Genomic DNA, 15,059 nt, shown 5'->3' on the forward strand with positions numbered 1-15,059 from the left:
TTGCGCCAACTCTCTTTACGATCTTCTTTAGCATGATGCTTCAAAGAGCCGCAGTAGATCTAGATGAGGACGATGGTGTCTACATCCGCTATCGCACCGATGGCAGCCTGTTCAACCTGAGGCGACTAAAGGCACACTCCAAGACAATGGAAAAACTCATCCGAGAGCTACTGTTTGCTGATGATGCTGCACTCGTCTCCCACTCGGTATCAGCTCTGCAGCATATGACGTCCTGCTTTGCAGAGGCTGCCAAGCTATTCGGCCTAGAAGTTAGTCTGAAGAAGACAGAAGTTCTCCACCAGCCTGCACCCCAGGAAGATTATCACCCTCCCTGCATCACTGTGGGTGAATCAGTTCTGAAGACAGTCCAGCAGTTCAGCTACCTGGGGTGCATCATCTCCTCAGATGCCAAGATCGACAAGGAGATTGACAACAGGCTGGCAAAGGCAAACCGTGCATTTGGCCGATTGCACAAAAGAGTGTGGAGCAACAAGCATCTGAAAAAAGGCACAAAGATCAATGTTTACAAAGCGGTTGTGATGACAACCCTCATCTATGGCTCCGAATCGTGGGTTTTATACCGTCATCACCTGCGACTCCTTGAGCGCTTTCATCAGCGCTGCCTTCGCACCATCCTCAACATCCACTGGAGTGACTTTGTGACCAACACTGAAGTCCTCAAGCGGGCAGAGGTTACCAGCATCGAGGCACTGCTGTTGAAGACGCAGCTGCGCTGGGCAGGGCATATTTCTAGGATGGAAAACCACCGCCTTCCCAAGATTGCCCTGTATGGCGAACTCTCCACCGGCCATCGAAATAGAGGGGCACCAAAGAAGAGGTACAAGGACTCCTTGAAGAAATCCCTTAGCACCTGTCACATCAACCATCACCAGTGGTCTGACCTAGCCTCAGATCGCAAAGCATGGAGGCACACCATCCACCAGGCTGTCTCTTCCTTTGAGAACGCACGCATAGCTGGTCTTGAGGACAAAAGGAGATTGAGGAAGAATCGCACTGCTACAGCACCAACCCCAAATCAGACTTTTCCCTGCAGCCACTGTGGCCGGACCTGCCTGTCCCGCATTGGTCTTGTCAGCCACCAGCGAGCCTGCAGCAAACGTGGACTATTGCACCCTTCTTAAATCTTCGTTCGCGAAGCCAAGCCGAGAGAGAGAGAGTAAGAGAGAGCTTGCTGGGGGATCTGTTGCTTGCAATTAGGACTCCCAGCTTTAATGGTTCATCAGTGCCTTTGATATGTGAAGGCTGCATTTTTCTGTAGGCCTGTTTGGGAATAGGTCTTAGTGAACTTCAAAAGAGTTATTTTGTATAATAACAATAGTTTTTCTATAGGGTTCCAAGAGCTTCTCAAATATTATTTGGATAGAACTCCACAGTGGCCAGAATTATTCCCAAATTGCTAGCCTCTTAAGTTCATGGCATAGGAGATCTGAACTAAGAACTTCCCTAATCATAGCTCAGTCTTTTAGCTATTTGACTGGCATTGTATCAAATGTGCCTTCGATTTGCTTGGATTTGCATCTATGTGCCAATTTAACATACCTATTTTAATTGGGAATGTAACTGACCTTGTGGAACAAATTCTCCTTATTGTTCTCCAAAAAGAAGCCTTCTTTGAGCAAAAGAGTATGAAGCTTGAACAAAATTATCTTTGTTTATTTTCCCACTTGCAGACAAGGGTTCTGCCTTGCTGGTACCTGGTGACCCTTGCCAGCAACTAATTTTTTGGGGAAGATTCCTTGAAAAGTGAGGGAAGGACAGTGGTCCAGTTTTTTTATTCCCCGCCCCTTAAGTAACTTGCCAGAAGTTCCAGTGCCAAAGAAGCTGCTTTCTCCACATCTTTTTTGCCTCCAGATTGGTCACTTGTGAGCAAAATGGCCCTTCTTAGGGTTTAGATTTAATCTGACATCCTCCAGTTTGTGTGCTATGATTTGGCTCTGCCACTACCATGAAACAGTTCTTTTTTAAAATCATGGCTAATGAGGAATGGTGCCTGGGAGAACTGGACCATAGGAGTATCAGCTTCTGTTGTCTCAAAAAAAAAAAGACTCAGTGTGCCCAAGGTGTATTTTAATTTTTGCATGATAAAACAGCAGTGTGATGTATTGTACGTGCATAATAAGTGGGAGGTAGGAAATAGCCATGTAGAAGAGCGCACATTATGATGTCAGGACTAGGCTGAGGATGGAAAAGATAGTTTGCTGTGCTCTGATCCCACTCCAACCTCCTTTATAGAAAACTGATTAGAAACGGACTCTTGAACAGAAGAGGGGGAATGCCCAATTTCCAAAGACATCAGGGCACAAAAACAAGTTTTGTGTTAATAATAAAGGACAGACAAGTGGCCACCATTAGGGAAAGAGAGGTCTTCAAAAATCTTATGTCAGTTTCATATCAACAAATAAAGCTAGGCATCTAGGTTTGCTGGCAAAGGGAGCTGAGGTCTTGCATAGTCTCCTATAAGATCTTAGATAAGAGCTCAAGTTTATTTCAAGCAAGTTGCACAAAAAGTCTTGTAGGGAATTCTGATTGAGCAGCTCTGTTCCCTCATGTAGCCTTCAGAGACACTGCCTTGCCCTGAGGAGTTCTTGGAATACTTCCTTTGTGGTAAAATTGCATGAGAAACCTCAATAAGGATGGAGCAGGAGCTAAGTAAAGGCAGGATATGGGTTGCCAACCTCCAGATAGCACCTGGAGCTCTCCCATTATTACAGTTGGTTTCCAGATGACCAAGATCAGTTCCCCTGGATAACATGGCTGCTTTGGAGGGTTGCATTATATCCTCCTGAGCTCGCTTCCCTCCCAGGCTCCTCCCCAAAAATCTCCCAAGTATTTCACAACCCAGAACTGGCAACCAAAGGGAGGATGGACAGGCCTGAAACAGAGAATCTCAAAAGTGTGAGAGTTGGCAGGCCTGCCTTCTGCTTTCCCTCCTCCTTGCTGACATCCACTCTGCTCTTTGGAGCCAGTTTTGTTTTCTCTCAGGGTCCCTCTAACATGATAAGCTGCATGCTTGCACTGACATCTGGCTTTCTGAAGGCTGAGTCGTGCCAGAGACCTCACCGCTGGATATGCCAGACCTCACGTCGGAGTGGTAAGAAGAATGGGCATTGCCTGCTTTTGGGGCTTCCTTGCTCGTCTGCTTGGTGATGGAGCAGGTTGTCTCTCTGCTTGGGTCTTGCAGCTGGTGGGATATCTGCAGCATGACTGAGTCTTTTGCTTCAGTTCAAAAGGGGACTTGTGGATGGGGAATCATGGAATGCAGCCCTTCCACATTGCTCAAATTTCCCTTCCAGATTTGTACATGACGTTCCCAGGGAAATCTTTCTACGGTGCCTGGATTGCTGATGTGACCTTTTCCTCACTGTCAGCTGCCAAGCAGCAGTGCACCAGCCTGGGCAGAGGCTGCAACATGGTGGTCAGCACAGCAGTCAGCCACCGCCTTGGTGTGGGGACACGCTTTGCTACGCTGGAGGGGACTGCTGCAGACCCTGTGGCTACTGTGCATGTCAAATCCAAGTGCTTCCCTGGCTATTCTGGGGAGGATTGCCAGTCTATGTGTCCTCGTTGTGAGCCTGGTGTGAGCTGCAATCCACTGACGGGCCTGTGTGATGGCTTCCTGTACTACAGGGAAGCACTTGGTATGTAGGGAAGCAAATGGGGAGGGGTGTTACCATGGAGCCTTGGTGAGATGTCATCAGCACCTGTCCTCCCCACTAAGAGTAAGGGGAATTTGCATGCATCATTGCTAATATTAGGAGCAGGTATGCCCCTTGTGCACTTGAACTGTTTCTCTGGGCAGCAGCAGTAGTCCCCTAAAGACACTAACTCGAGGAAGACGTGAGCATTTGAGCAAACAGCAATGGCAGCTTAGCACCCTTGGCATTTGCCCATTTACTTGGCTGTGTGAGTGTCAGTGGCCCAGCTAGCTGCAACTGCTGCTTGCTTACCCACCCACTCACTTGCTTTCTTAGGGGGCCAAACTAGATGTGTGTGACACCATTCGCGTGTCTGTTGCATGGATGCCACTGTCATTTTAAAGCGCTGCCATGCTGTAGACACAATCAGGATCAGACTGTTGAGGCATTTTTAAACCTCTCATTTTAGGCTATAAAATAACAATGTTGTTCTAGCAACAGACATGAAGATGCCATCATGCCTACTTTGGCCTAGGATGGCAGTGGCTGTTAATCCCTCCTTAACAGAAACAAGCAAGGGAATAGGGGGGACAGAAAACTCAACCCAGCTAAATGGACAAGTAATCAAACCGTTAGGAACTGACAGTGAATCAGTAAAGCAGAAATTTTAATAAATACTTAATCCCATTAGCAGACTCTGCTGCTACCCAAATGGGGGGTGAACACGCTGATACAAGCCAGTGGAATTGGTCATAGCCACTTGCTTTCATAGGCAGACAAACAGTGGCAACTGGCAAGCAGCTGTAGAGGGAAGACAAGGAACCATGTATTGCTAATGCTGTAGGAGGAGGTACTTCATATTCACCAGAAGAGAAGGGCTCCAAAGAGGCAGAAGTCTCTGGAGGGATGGAGACCTAATCCCTCTGGGGACAAAGTCCAGCTCCTGCTGCTGTCACCAAAAGGCAGAGAAGGTAAACTACAATGCTGTGCAGTGGTGGGTCAGAGTCAGCAGTGCCCCTATGTCCAGTAATACTGACCCCACAAATGGTCATGTTCACAATGGTCCATAAATGGTCAGTGGAGTCTTCTAGGGCTTCTTTCTTCTGTATCAGAAAAAGGTGTATGAGTGGAAAGAATAAACCTAGCTTGGAGATGTTTGTGACTCTCAGAGTATCAGATGGATGAACACAAAATGGGTAAACACACAAGATTGCTTGCTTGACCTCTCAACCTCATCACACCCTTGGGCCTTCACAAAACCATATCGGAAAGGAAGGTTTCATATGCTCTTTCCTAGTTTGGGTCAGTTCAAGCTATGATGTTAGGGAACATTGTGAGCACACAATGATAGGCCAGAAATCTGTTTCCATCTGTTACTGGACCCATATCTGGATGTCACAGAGGCCTTGACTGCTATGTTGCTGCTCTTCGACAACTAGGCAACAGCTTCTGTTATGTTTTTCCATCTCTTTGAGAAATCAGTAAATTTCTTCCTTCTAAGATAGCTCCTTTGCACCAGAATGGCCGAGGCCTGGACAAGCTGCTGTAAGCAGACTGACAATCAGGTAAGGGCATCACTGCGCCTTCAGGCTGTTCTCCAGCATTTTCCAAGTGGACATAAGGACATAAGAGAAGCCATGTTGGATCAGGCCAATGGCCCATCCAGTCCAACGCTCTGTGTCACACAGTGGCAAAATTTTTTATATATACACACACACTGTGGCTAATAGCCACTGATGGACCTCTGCTCCATATTTTTATCTAAACCCCTCTTGAAGGTGGCTATGCTTGTGGCCGCCACCACCTCCTGTGGCAGTGAATTCCACATGTTAATCACCCTTTCAGTGAAGAAGTACTTCCTTTTATCTGTTTTAACCTGTCTGCTCAGCAATTTCATTGAATGCCCACGAGTTCTTGTATTGTGAGAAAGGGAGAAAAGTACTTCTTTCTCTACTTTCTCAATCCCATGCATTATCTTGTAAACCTCTATCAAGTGCTTTTGATTCTCTTTGAATGGAAGACAGAGTGCAAACCATTATGATAATGTTTGGCCCCAAACTATTTTCTAGAGTCTCCATGACTGGCTTCACAAGTTCTCCTCCCCTCCTAGCATTACATAAAACACCCCAAAGGTGGTGGTAAAACCATTTGGGTGCTTGCATGGCTGTCCATTCATACTACTGGTATTGCATACATCCCCAGAGCCCCTGCAAGGATTTTTGAAGGCAAGAGTGCTGATGGAATTTACAGGGCTTATTTTCTAGGGAGGGGTAATTGCGTGTTTCTTGGAACTTGCACACAAGATGCACTGTAGCTGTCCCACCTGTAGGGCTAGAGATAGGAGACAAGGCTTAGAGGTGTGGCATAAAAGCTTTAAATGAGGGCTTAATTTCTCAAAAGTGAACAGTTACAGCCCATGCCTGCCAGGAAGCTTCCTGTGCCCAACCCCCTGTGGGTAATACAATGGCACTCTATATAGACTTAGAGGCTTTATTATTCATTTTTATTAGATCATTTCTATGTCACTTTTCTCTCCAAAGGAAAACAAAGTAGTTTTTAGACATTTCCAAAGTAATATAACTTAAATAAACAAGGCACACAAAGAAAACAAACACATACTTGGAAAGATCCTCATTTGCCAGGCTGGTTATCATAGGTGCCAGGCCGCAAGCCAAGAGCTCAGGGCCAAGAGTCCTTTGGCTATTGCCCTTCTGCACACATGTTAAGGACTTATACCTCTGGCCATGCCCTGGCTTACATACTTGATAGGAGGGAAAGAAACAAAGATGGTACTCAGCTGCTGCTAGCTAACAGGCTCTTCCCAACCCCTTCAGATATTCAAGACTTAGCCCTGGAGCTGAGGATTGAGCCTTGGGACATAATGTAGTCACATTTAAAACTCCATCTTAAATTAGAATCTCAACAGCAACCCCGTTTTATTAGCATCCTGCCCATCCACTTCTTGACTCTCACCCAAATGTGATCATATTTCTCTGCCTTTGATTTCTTTTGACAATCTTTTTCTTTTTGTATTCGACTTAACATTCCCTTACTTAGCTTCAAATGGATTCTGCCTTTGGCTCCTGTTTGTCTTTCATCTCTGACTTCTCTATATTCTTCCTCTTGAAGTGATTGCTTTATTCTGGTTCTTTAGGGCTTGCTAAACCCTGTATTTTCTCCCCTCTATTTCATGTCTTGCGCTTTTCCTGTTAATGCTCTTTATCTGTGGGACTTTTTGTTTGTCTCTTTGATTCACTCCTGATTCACTCCCTTTTTAAAAAAAATGACTCATTTATTTCACCTAAGCGATATCTAATTGACTCATGACCAATTCACTAGTTCCAGTTTGTTATCTACATTTGATTATAAGGCTGTTATAAGAGCCTGTCTTATGTGTTGAACAGTGCCTTGTTTTAATGTGTTTCATAACTTTCTGTCTTTTAAATTTGTCCCACAGCATAACAATACAAAAATAATAAATATGGGTGCCCACCTCATGTCCAGTGACATCCCTGTCCAGAGCACCTCACAAATCATATATTGTTCCATAGACCTTCAAGAATGAGTAACAGACTTTTGATGGGCCAGCAGTGTGATGTGCTGCAGGCAAGCCAGCATATTTTACACAATCTTAAACTTCCAGACAAAGGCAGCCTCTGACTAAAGTAGCCAAATCTTGCAGTTTCCAAGGGCACAATGATGATGATGATAGTTCATAGCTACTGTCTTGATGCTGTTCACACACCTCCTAGTCCCTGTGTCGTTTACATTCAGCTGGGTTCCTTTTCACAGAATGGCTCTCTGTCATTGCTTGAGCCTGAATATTTTCTCCTTCCCCCCAATAATACTGTTTATTTATGGAAATTCAGAATTACAGAGCAAAAACAAGACATCATAAAGATAGTACAGAGTTTCCAGGTGTTAAGATATCAAAACAATGAAAACCAAACTGCAGTATTGGATATATGGAATCTTCACAGAATAACGTAAAAACAATGGGAGTTCATTTCTAAGTGGATACCCCAGTTAATTAGTGAAATAGCTTGGATCAGAAAAAGGCTTCTAACCACATAAACCATTTATTTATTAGACTAGAAGAAGTAAGTCCCTCTTCATGTAGTGCAACCCAATCCAAAATTTTATCTAACAAAGTAGTCCCACACTTTGAGTCCCATATTGATGCATTGTTGAGGTGTACTGATCTTTCCAATGTGATGCTATGGCACTTTTTGTTGTGGTTAGGTGTGTTGAGATAAGGTCTCTGATGTTATGTGGAATCTGAGATCTGTGCCAAAAATTCAAGAGGATTAGAGTTGGATCATTTGGGATGGAGTAGCCTGTTATCAATTGACACGCCAGAAGCATGTTATCTGGTCACAGGACTACCAGTTGTGGAAGAAAGAGCCCTGGTTCTCACAATGCTTCCAAAATGAGGACATGACTGGGTTTATATAAGTGGGTGAGATATCAATGAAATAGGATGTGAGATACCAATTAAATAGGATTTTCATGAATTGCTGTTGAGATAGGAAGGGACCTTGAGGTGTAAGTTGATGAGCTCCAGGAGTCTGAGTTTTTTCAGTCATTAGCTGAACTTTATGGAATAATTTGTCTGAAGAATGGATGGATGGTCCCTTCTTTAAGTATCAGAAAAATGAGCGAGATAGATCTTTTCCACAGGACCAGGCATGATTTGGACTATACTTTTAGTCTCTTTTCCCCCTGAATCTTTATTAGTGTTTTTGGTAGCCCTAATGATGCATTGTATAGTATCTTTTGCTTTAGCATACTGCAAGTCATCTCAAGTCTTAGGACAAAGGTGAGATATAAATAATTTTTATCAATACAAATTCTCTTTTGATAATGGCCAATCCCTTTTCTGCAGCTGTATATACCTCTCTGAAGTGTTTGCCCTTTGGCGTTTGGGTATTTGAGCAGGGGTCTTGTGTGACATTGGAGCGCTACAGCAGTCAAGAGGAAGCTGAATCTATTTGCAAGAGATACCTAGGTGCTAAAGTGTGGAAGGTCCAGAATCCCCTGCATGTGGTGAGGAACCTTGTTAAAGATTTAGTGCAGTGGATTGTGGAGTGCAGGATGGGTTGTGATGGCCAGATTCTTAATTCATTTTATGGGGAACCCATTCCACCTTACTTTTGTTCAACTTCAATCCCCCCATTTACAAGATGGGGATAATTATACTGGCCCAGACTACCATCTGCAATAAGGGGAAAACAAAAGGATGACGGGCTAAGAAAGTTTACCACATGTATTTTAGGGTTGCCAGTCTCCAGGTGGTGGCTGGAGATCTGCTATTACAACTATCTCCTGGCAACAGATCAGTTCACCTGGAGAAAATGGCTGCTTTGGAACGTGGACTATACCCCACTGAAATTCCTTGCTTCCCCAAACCCTACCCTCTTCAGGCTCCACCCCCCAAATTTCCAGGTATTTTCCAACCCAGAGCAGGCAACCCTATCTATTTTCTACCACAGTTCCTGTCACTGAAAACCCTTTAAGAATCATCTTCCATATGGACAGGGGTATCTGAGGGGATACCTCCTTGAACTTACCCATGGTCTAAAATCAGCTGGTGCTGCTCTTCTTTGCATGAGTTGTTTGAATGAGATGAGGTTGGTAAGGCACAGAAGAAGGCCTTTTTACTTGTGCCCCCCGGAAGTTCCTTGAAACTCCATGCCCCAAGAGAGCCAGTCAGCCCTTTAATTACTGGCCTTCTGAAGGATGGTGCAAACGGTTGTTTCTACAGGGTCTTTGAGAGCAACATACTTTTGGTATAGAATTTTAATGCTGGGTATTTGCTTTCTCATTTTTGCTGCATTACTTTTTTGCTGTTTAACGTTGGACAGTTTCGCTGTTAATCTAATTATTGTTCAATTAATTTTTGTTTAATTTTTAGTCTGCTGTTAATGTTTGCGGTTTTGCAGCTACATTGTTTTATGTTTTAAAGGATACTGCAGTAGAACAGTAAGGGAAAAGGAAAGGAAAGGTCCCCTGTGCAAGCACCAGTCGTTTCCGACTCTGGGGTGACGTTGCTTTCACAACGTTTTCACGGCAGACTTTTTATGGGGTGGTTTGCTATTGCCTTCCCCAGTCATCTACATTCCCCCCCCCCCAGCAAGCTGGGTACTCATTTGACCGACCTTGGAAGGATGGAAGACTGAGTCAACCTCAAGCTGGCTACCTGAAAACCCAGCTTCTACCGGGGATCAAACTCAGGTCATGAGCAGAGCTTAGGACTGCAGCTTTAACACTCTGAGCCACGGGGCTCTTTGAACAGTAAAGGATATAGTAAATAGATAAACAAATAATGCATGTAAAATGTTTTGAAATATGCTATATTTCACTATATACAAAAGAAGCCATTGTTGTCTCTTCTTCAGGGGCCGATGGGCTTTTCTGGAACTGAAAGAATAGTCTTGGAGACAGAAGACTTCCTTTGGGCTTGCCAGCGACCTGAAGGTGGGAGCCCCTGTACTTGCGGAATGGGTCTGTTTCCAAAGCTTCTTTTCTGTGTTCTCATCAAACTGCAGGTGGGGGAGTAATGGCTGATATAAGTCTTTGAACAGAAAGCTTTATAATGTTAATGTATCACTGCAGTGGGTAGTATGCTCATCTGCATTACAAAGGCTCCTCTTTTACTTTCTTTTGAAATTAACAATTATCAGATGTTGAATAGTGGGGGAGAGGTTCCTCTGCAATTTTGGGTGTAAATCTAGATGAGGCAGGAGGATCCACATGAAGCTGCCCACCTGTCCTTCTGCTTTGTGTTGAGTGGGGTAGGTGGGCCTGATTTGAACTGGCAATTGAACTCACTAGGCAGGGCAGCTAAACTGTGCCCCTGCCTTGTTTTACTTCACTGCGCCTTGGCACTTGAAGGGTTTTTCTCCCCATCCCTTCTCTGATTTTGGAAATGAACTAGGCTGGGAAACAAATCCTGATGAAGTCAGCAAGAGATTGGGCAGAGTTTAACTCCTCTCACCTGCACACTCTGCTTTTGCTAAAAATAGACCTTACTATCATCTGCTTTGCCTGTGAATGGGAAGATATGTGACTCATGGCTAATTCATTCAATCCGGCGGGAGGGCGGGATATAAATAAAATAAAAATTAAAAATTAAATCATTTGTAGTTCACCTTTCTCACTGAGACTTAGTGCAGATTACACAATTAAAAATAATGCAATAATAGCAGCACAGGATGTAGAACAAAAATGCAACAAAACTGGATTATAAAATTAGAGAACAGTGCAATAAAAAGAGTAGAAGAGTGAGCAATGAAAACTGTCTAAAATTTCACAGACATTAACTGTGAACCTATTCCCCGTATAAAAATATCCTACCGAATAATTCTGTTTTAAGCAAAACTAGATGAGACATTTGTCTCATGTCTTCTCTGTATGCCAGCTGTATCCCTGTGGAGAACACCCTCTAAAAGTGCTGTGGAGTCCTGATTCTGGATGGAAATTGCAGCATGGGGGCAGGATAAGCTTTGGTTGCTGTCCACACCATTTTCTGATCTGAAACAGAACTAGCTGGGTGTTATTTGCCCCTATGGCAAATACCTGCCGCATGCTGTTTAAGGTCAGGAAAACAGCACTGAGGAGAGTCAGGGGTCTCTCCTTCCCCATGTGCCTCAGTCCCAACCAGAATGAGGGTTTTGCAGCACCTTAGGTGGTGTTTTCCACAGGAACCAGCAGCTGGTACATGGCTGCCAGCCCCACAGAGAATATGTAAAGAATGGTCACATCTAATTCAGTCCTTACACTGTAAGCCTGGTGGATCCCAATCCTCTGTGCCATTCTGGAGAAGTGAGATGGCACAGAGGATTGACCCTGTGATCTTGTATTGCTCCTGGAACTGATCCATTCGATTTCTGTGCTGAAATTGTGTCTTTGATACAATATCAGGTAGATTTGTGTTGCTTTGTTTGGGAGGCTTTGTTTGTTTTTCTGGCTATTTTACCACTCCCTTTGCAGATGTGGAGCTGCCATCATTCAAGGAAAAGCTGCTCATTTCGCTCCAGGATGCTCCTTTGCCACAGAGCCGTGCATCACTACAGGAAGCTAAAGATGCCTGCTACTTACAGAAGGAGCACTGCACTGGGGTGCTGAGCTTGCATGGTGCCTATTACATGGTGGCGGGAACAGTGCTGGTTGACTGTCCTGGCTCAGGTGCCATCCTCTATGTAAAGTCAGGTCAGTGACTCTTTGGGGTACAAAAGGGAGGCAAGGGAAGGGTTGTTGGTTGTCTCATTTTCTTTTATATTCAAGGTTGTTCCAGAGTTTTCAGGCTGTTTCCCCAATGGTGCCAATGATGAAGATGAAACCCACACTGTGTGGACCAGTGGTTCTCAGATTTATGCTAACCGTGAAGCCAGAACTAAACATAACAGGCATTGCATGGTTGTCACATGGCAGATGTGACAACTTCTGGTGTTTTTCTCCACTCCCATGACCACTGAAATGAAGAGGGGAGAGGGAAACTGTTCACATGCTGACATGATGATAGGTATGTGGAGTGCTGCTACAGATAAAGTACAGCAGCAATGGGGCTTCCACATGGCAAGTTTCCCTGCTCCAACCCCCCAGCAGTGGCCTCCCCTCTTTCCCTGAGCCACCAGGGTGTTCGCAGGTTTTAAAATTAGCACTAGAATATTATTAGCACTAGGACATCATATCATACCATTGTAACAATAGATGGAATAGGTTGCATGAATTCCCAAGTTTCGTTTAAAAATAAGTCTCTAGCCGCTTCCATTGGGAAGATGTGCCTTGCTCTTCATATCTCAGCAAGGGAAGGGGCTAGAGTGATAGTTCAGCTGAGAAATTTTGCAACTAATCCTTACAACAGTATAGCCATGTAATGTTATTGTAGTGCTGATTTCTTTTAATAAAATAAAGAAGCCCACTGGTAGCAGGGGGAAGAAATGGCTACAATGTGGGCAAGAAAATCTGCATCTACATTTATTTCGCAACCATCCAGGGTCCAGGCTTTATTGTGATCTTCCCTAAACTTCAGCACAAAGCAGGTTTGAGAAAGACCTGAGAAAAGCCAAGGAAGCTGCAGTTGATGCATGAGTGCACCATGACCATGATGCTGTCGGGAAGTAGTGTGGGGGGAAGCACTTTCCTACAACTTTCAACGTGGGGCAGATAACCTGTGTGGAAATGGCCTACATAATGTGTTGTGTATTGTTAGGTATTCATATTGGGCTTAATGGGAATTGGAGCAGCATTGTGGCTGAAATGTTTGATCTCAAAGATTTCTAATTCAAGTCTCACCTCTGCCAGTACCTCACTAGGTAGTCTTAGTTAAGACACTCACTCACCCACATCCCCAGCATCTGCAATATGTGGTGGTAATAGTGGCCTATGTTACAATACTGTTGTAAGGATTCCAGCAGGATAGTGTGCATGTGAAGAGCTTTGAACAATGACAGTTCTATATTATTTTTGTTATTGTTGTATGTTTGGATAACATTTCATGTCCTCCAAGACTTCAGCAATCTGCAGATTGAGGAACTTTTCTTCCACTCCCAACAATCTTTTCTTCCCTTCCCCACTTCCCTTTATTGTGTGTGTTGTATCTAACATCCAGCCTGAGGAAGAGTTCTGGAGAACTCAAAAGTTTTTACACAACTTTGTAACTTTGGAGCTGGCCCTGATAAAAGCTACTGTTAATATACAGGACTTTTTACAGAATAATGTATACGAGACAGCTCCAAGCTCCCAAACTTGCAAATACGTTTCTGTGTTTTCAGCCTGCTCTGCTGGCTTCTGTGGAGACAAATGCCAGAAGCGTTGCCCTCCCGCTTGCTTGAGTAGACACACCTACAACCCCTTGACGGGTCAATGTGATGGCCTTCTGAGCTGTGTCCGTCAGTTCAGCCCTTCTTGTCTTCATGGTAAGGGAATTGTACCATGACATTTATATGAAAGAAACACCAAGGCTCACTGATTGTTTACACGTGGAACTAAGCAAAATCCCAATTAAAATTGGGCAGAACAATTTTAGCAAATCCCAATTAAAACTGGGCAGAACACCTCCTGGAAGCTACTTTTGGAGGGAGCTGGATCCCACCTATGGGCTGCCAGCTAACCACCCTTGGCCTAGGAGTTGTTTGTGAGGAAGGTACCAGGAAAGAAATGAAGGAATTGTTGGGCCTGCAGGACTGAATCTGTCTCCCTCCCCCCACCCCCAATTTTTTGTATTGCTTTTTCAGGCCTGGTGAGCTCAAGATGTCCTCAAAATCCTGGCTGGTGGTTCTGGGATGGACACTGCTATTATGTGGAGGAACACAGCAACAAAAATTGGAAGGGGGCCAAAGCTGCTTGCGAAGCCTATGGCAAGGATGTGGGTTTGCTGACTCTCACTAGTGCCAAGGAAAAGGCATGAAGCTGGAGGCGGGTGGTGGCAGCTTCTTTGAGCAATCACTGGATTATGTGCATGGGGGAGGATCTTTTGGAGAAGACAGACCCATAGGGGTTTGCCTGTGTTCAACAGGAGAGGCAGCCTGAGTGGAATGGTGTCAGGAAAGTTCTGTTTCTCATGCCTGCGTGAATCTAGCAACCACATTCCATTCAGGTTGCATCCCTTAAATTACTAATATCGAGTTTGCCATTAGCAGAACTTATACAGATGCAGAGGATCAGGCCAACCTCATTTCCTTGTTTACCACTGTGCCAGTAGTAGAGGACATGCTTTCCATGCAGGCTCCAGGCTCAATCCCTGTCACCCCCAGTTAAAAGCATTTTGGGCAGCAGTTGTCGGGAAAACCATTCATTGCCTGAGAACCTAGAGAGCTGCTGCCAGTCAGAGGGGATAATGATCCAACAGTATAAGGTGCATTCCCGGCTCCCCCACATGCTTGTAGACAATAACAGCAGCTTCCCCTGTCTGGATTGCAAACTACCAGCATTCTTTGTGTGAATTAGATTTTTAGTAAGTGATCCTCTTTCCTTCCCTGCAGGCCTGGATAATGGCCATGGTGCAGAAGGAGAGCTGGACAGGGTTGAATGATGTGGACAAAGATGGGGCCTGGACATGGGCAGAGGGCCAGACTGCTGATTTCTTTCCTTCCTGGTAAGTCTATTTTTGGGGATTTGCAGCTGCCTTCAGTTATGGATGGACTGCCCTGTCAGCGCTCAAAGATGAGTGGGATAAGCAGGCTATCTCCTGTGCAGCAGAACCTGTAAGTATTTCCTCAGTTAGAGAACATGAGGCAGCCTTGCCTGAACCAGGTGACTGGTCCATCTAGCCACCTGATTGACAGAGGTTCTCCAAGGTCTCTGGAAGAGCTCTGTCCCAGCTCTGCTAACCAGAAGTCCTTTAACTGGATTCATTTGAAACCTTCTGTGTACAAAACATGTTTGTACCATTGAGCCGTG

At 44.7% G+C, this 15,059-nt stretch overlaps 1 protein-coding gene across 1 annotated transcript in view; it reads left to right on the plus strand.

Moving 5' to 3' along the window:
- The window catches only part of LOC132580000 (uncharacterized), a 40,731-nt gene extending 26,505 nt beyond the window's left edge, over nucleotides 1-14,226 (plus strand). Inside the window, exons 15-21 of the mRNA XM_060250607.1 lie at nucleotides 2,988-3,112; nucleotides 3,315-3,659; nucleotides 8,542-8,702; nucleotides 10,055-10,133; nucleotides 11,649-11,867; nucleotides 13,433-13,576; nucleotides 13,895-14,226. Of these exons, the coding sequence (XP_060106590.1) occupies nucleotides 2,988-3,112; nucleotides 3,315-3,659; nucleotides 8,542-8,702; nucleotides 10,055-10,133; nucleotides 11,649-11,867; nucleotides 13,433-13,576; nucleotides 13,895-14,067 (1,246 nt within the window). The 3' untranslated portion in view covers nucleotides 14,068-14,226. The remainder of the gene's footprint in view (nucleotides 1-2,987; nucleotides 3,113-3,314; nucleotides 3,660-8,541; nucleotides 8,703-10,054; nucleotides 10,134-11,648; nucleotides 11,868-13,432; nucleotides 13,577-13,894) is intronic.
- The last annotated feature ends 833 nt before the right edge of the window (nucleotides 14,227-15,059 follow it).

This window comes from Heteronotia binoei, chromosome 12 (genome assembly GCF_032191835.1).
Source record: "Heteronotia binoei isolate CCM8104 ecotype False Entrance Well chromosome 12, APGP_CSIRO_Hbin_v1, whole genome shotgun sequence".
Classification (NCBI taxonomy): domain Eukaryota; kingdom Metazoa; phylum Chordata; class Lepidosauria; order Squamata; family Gekkonidae; genus Heteronotia; species Heteronotia binoei.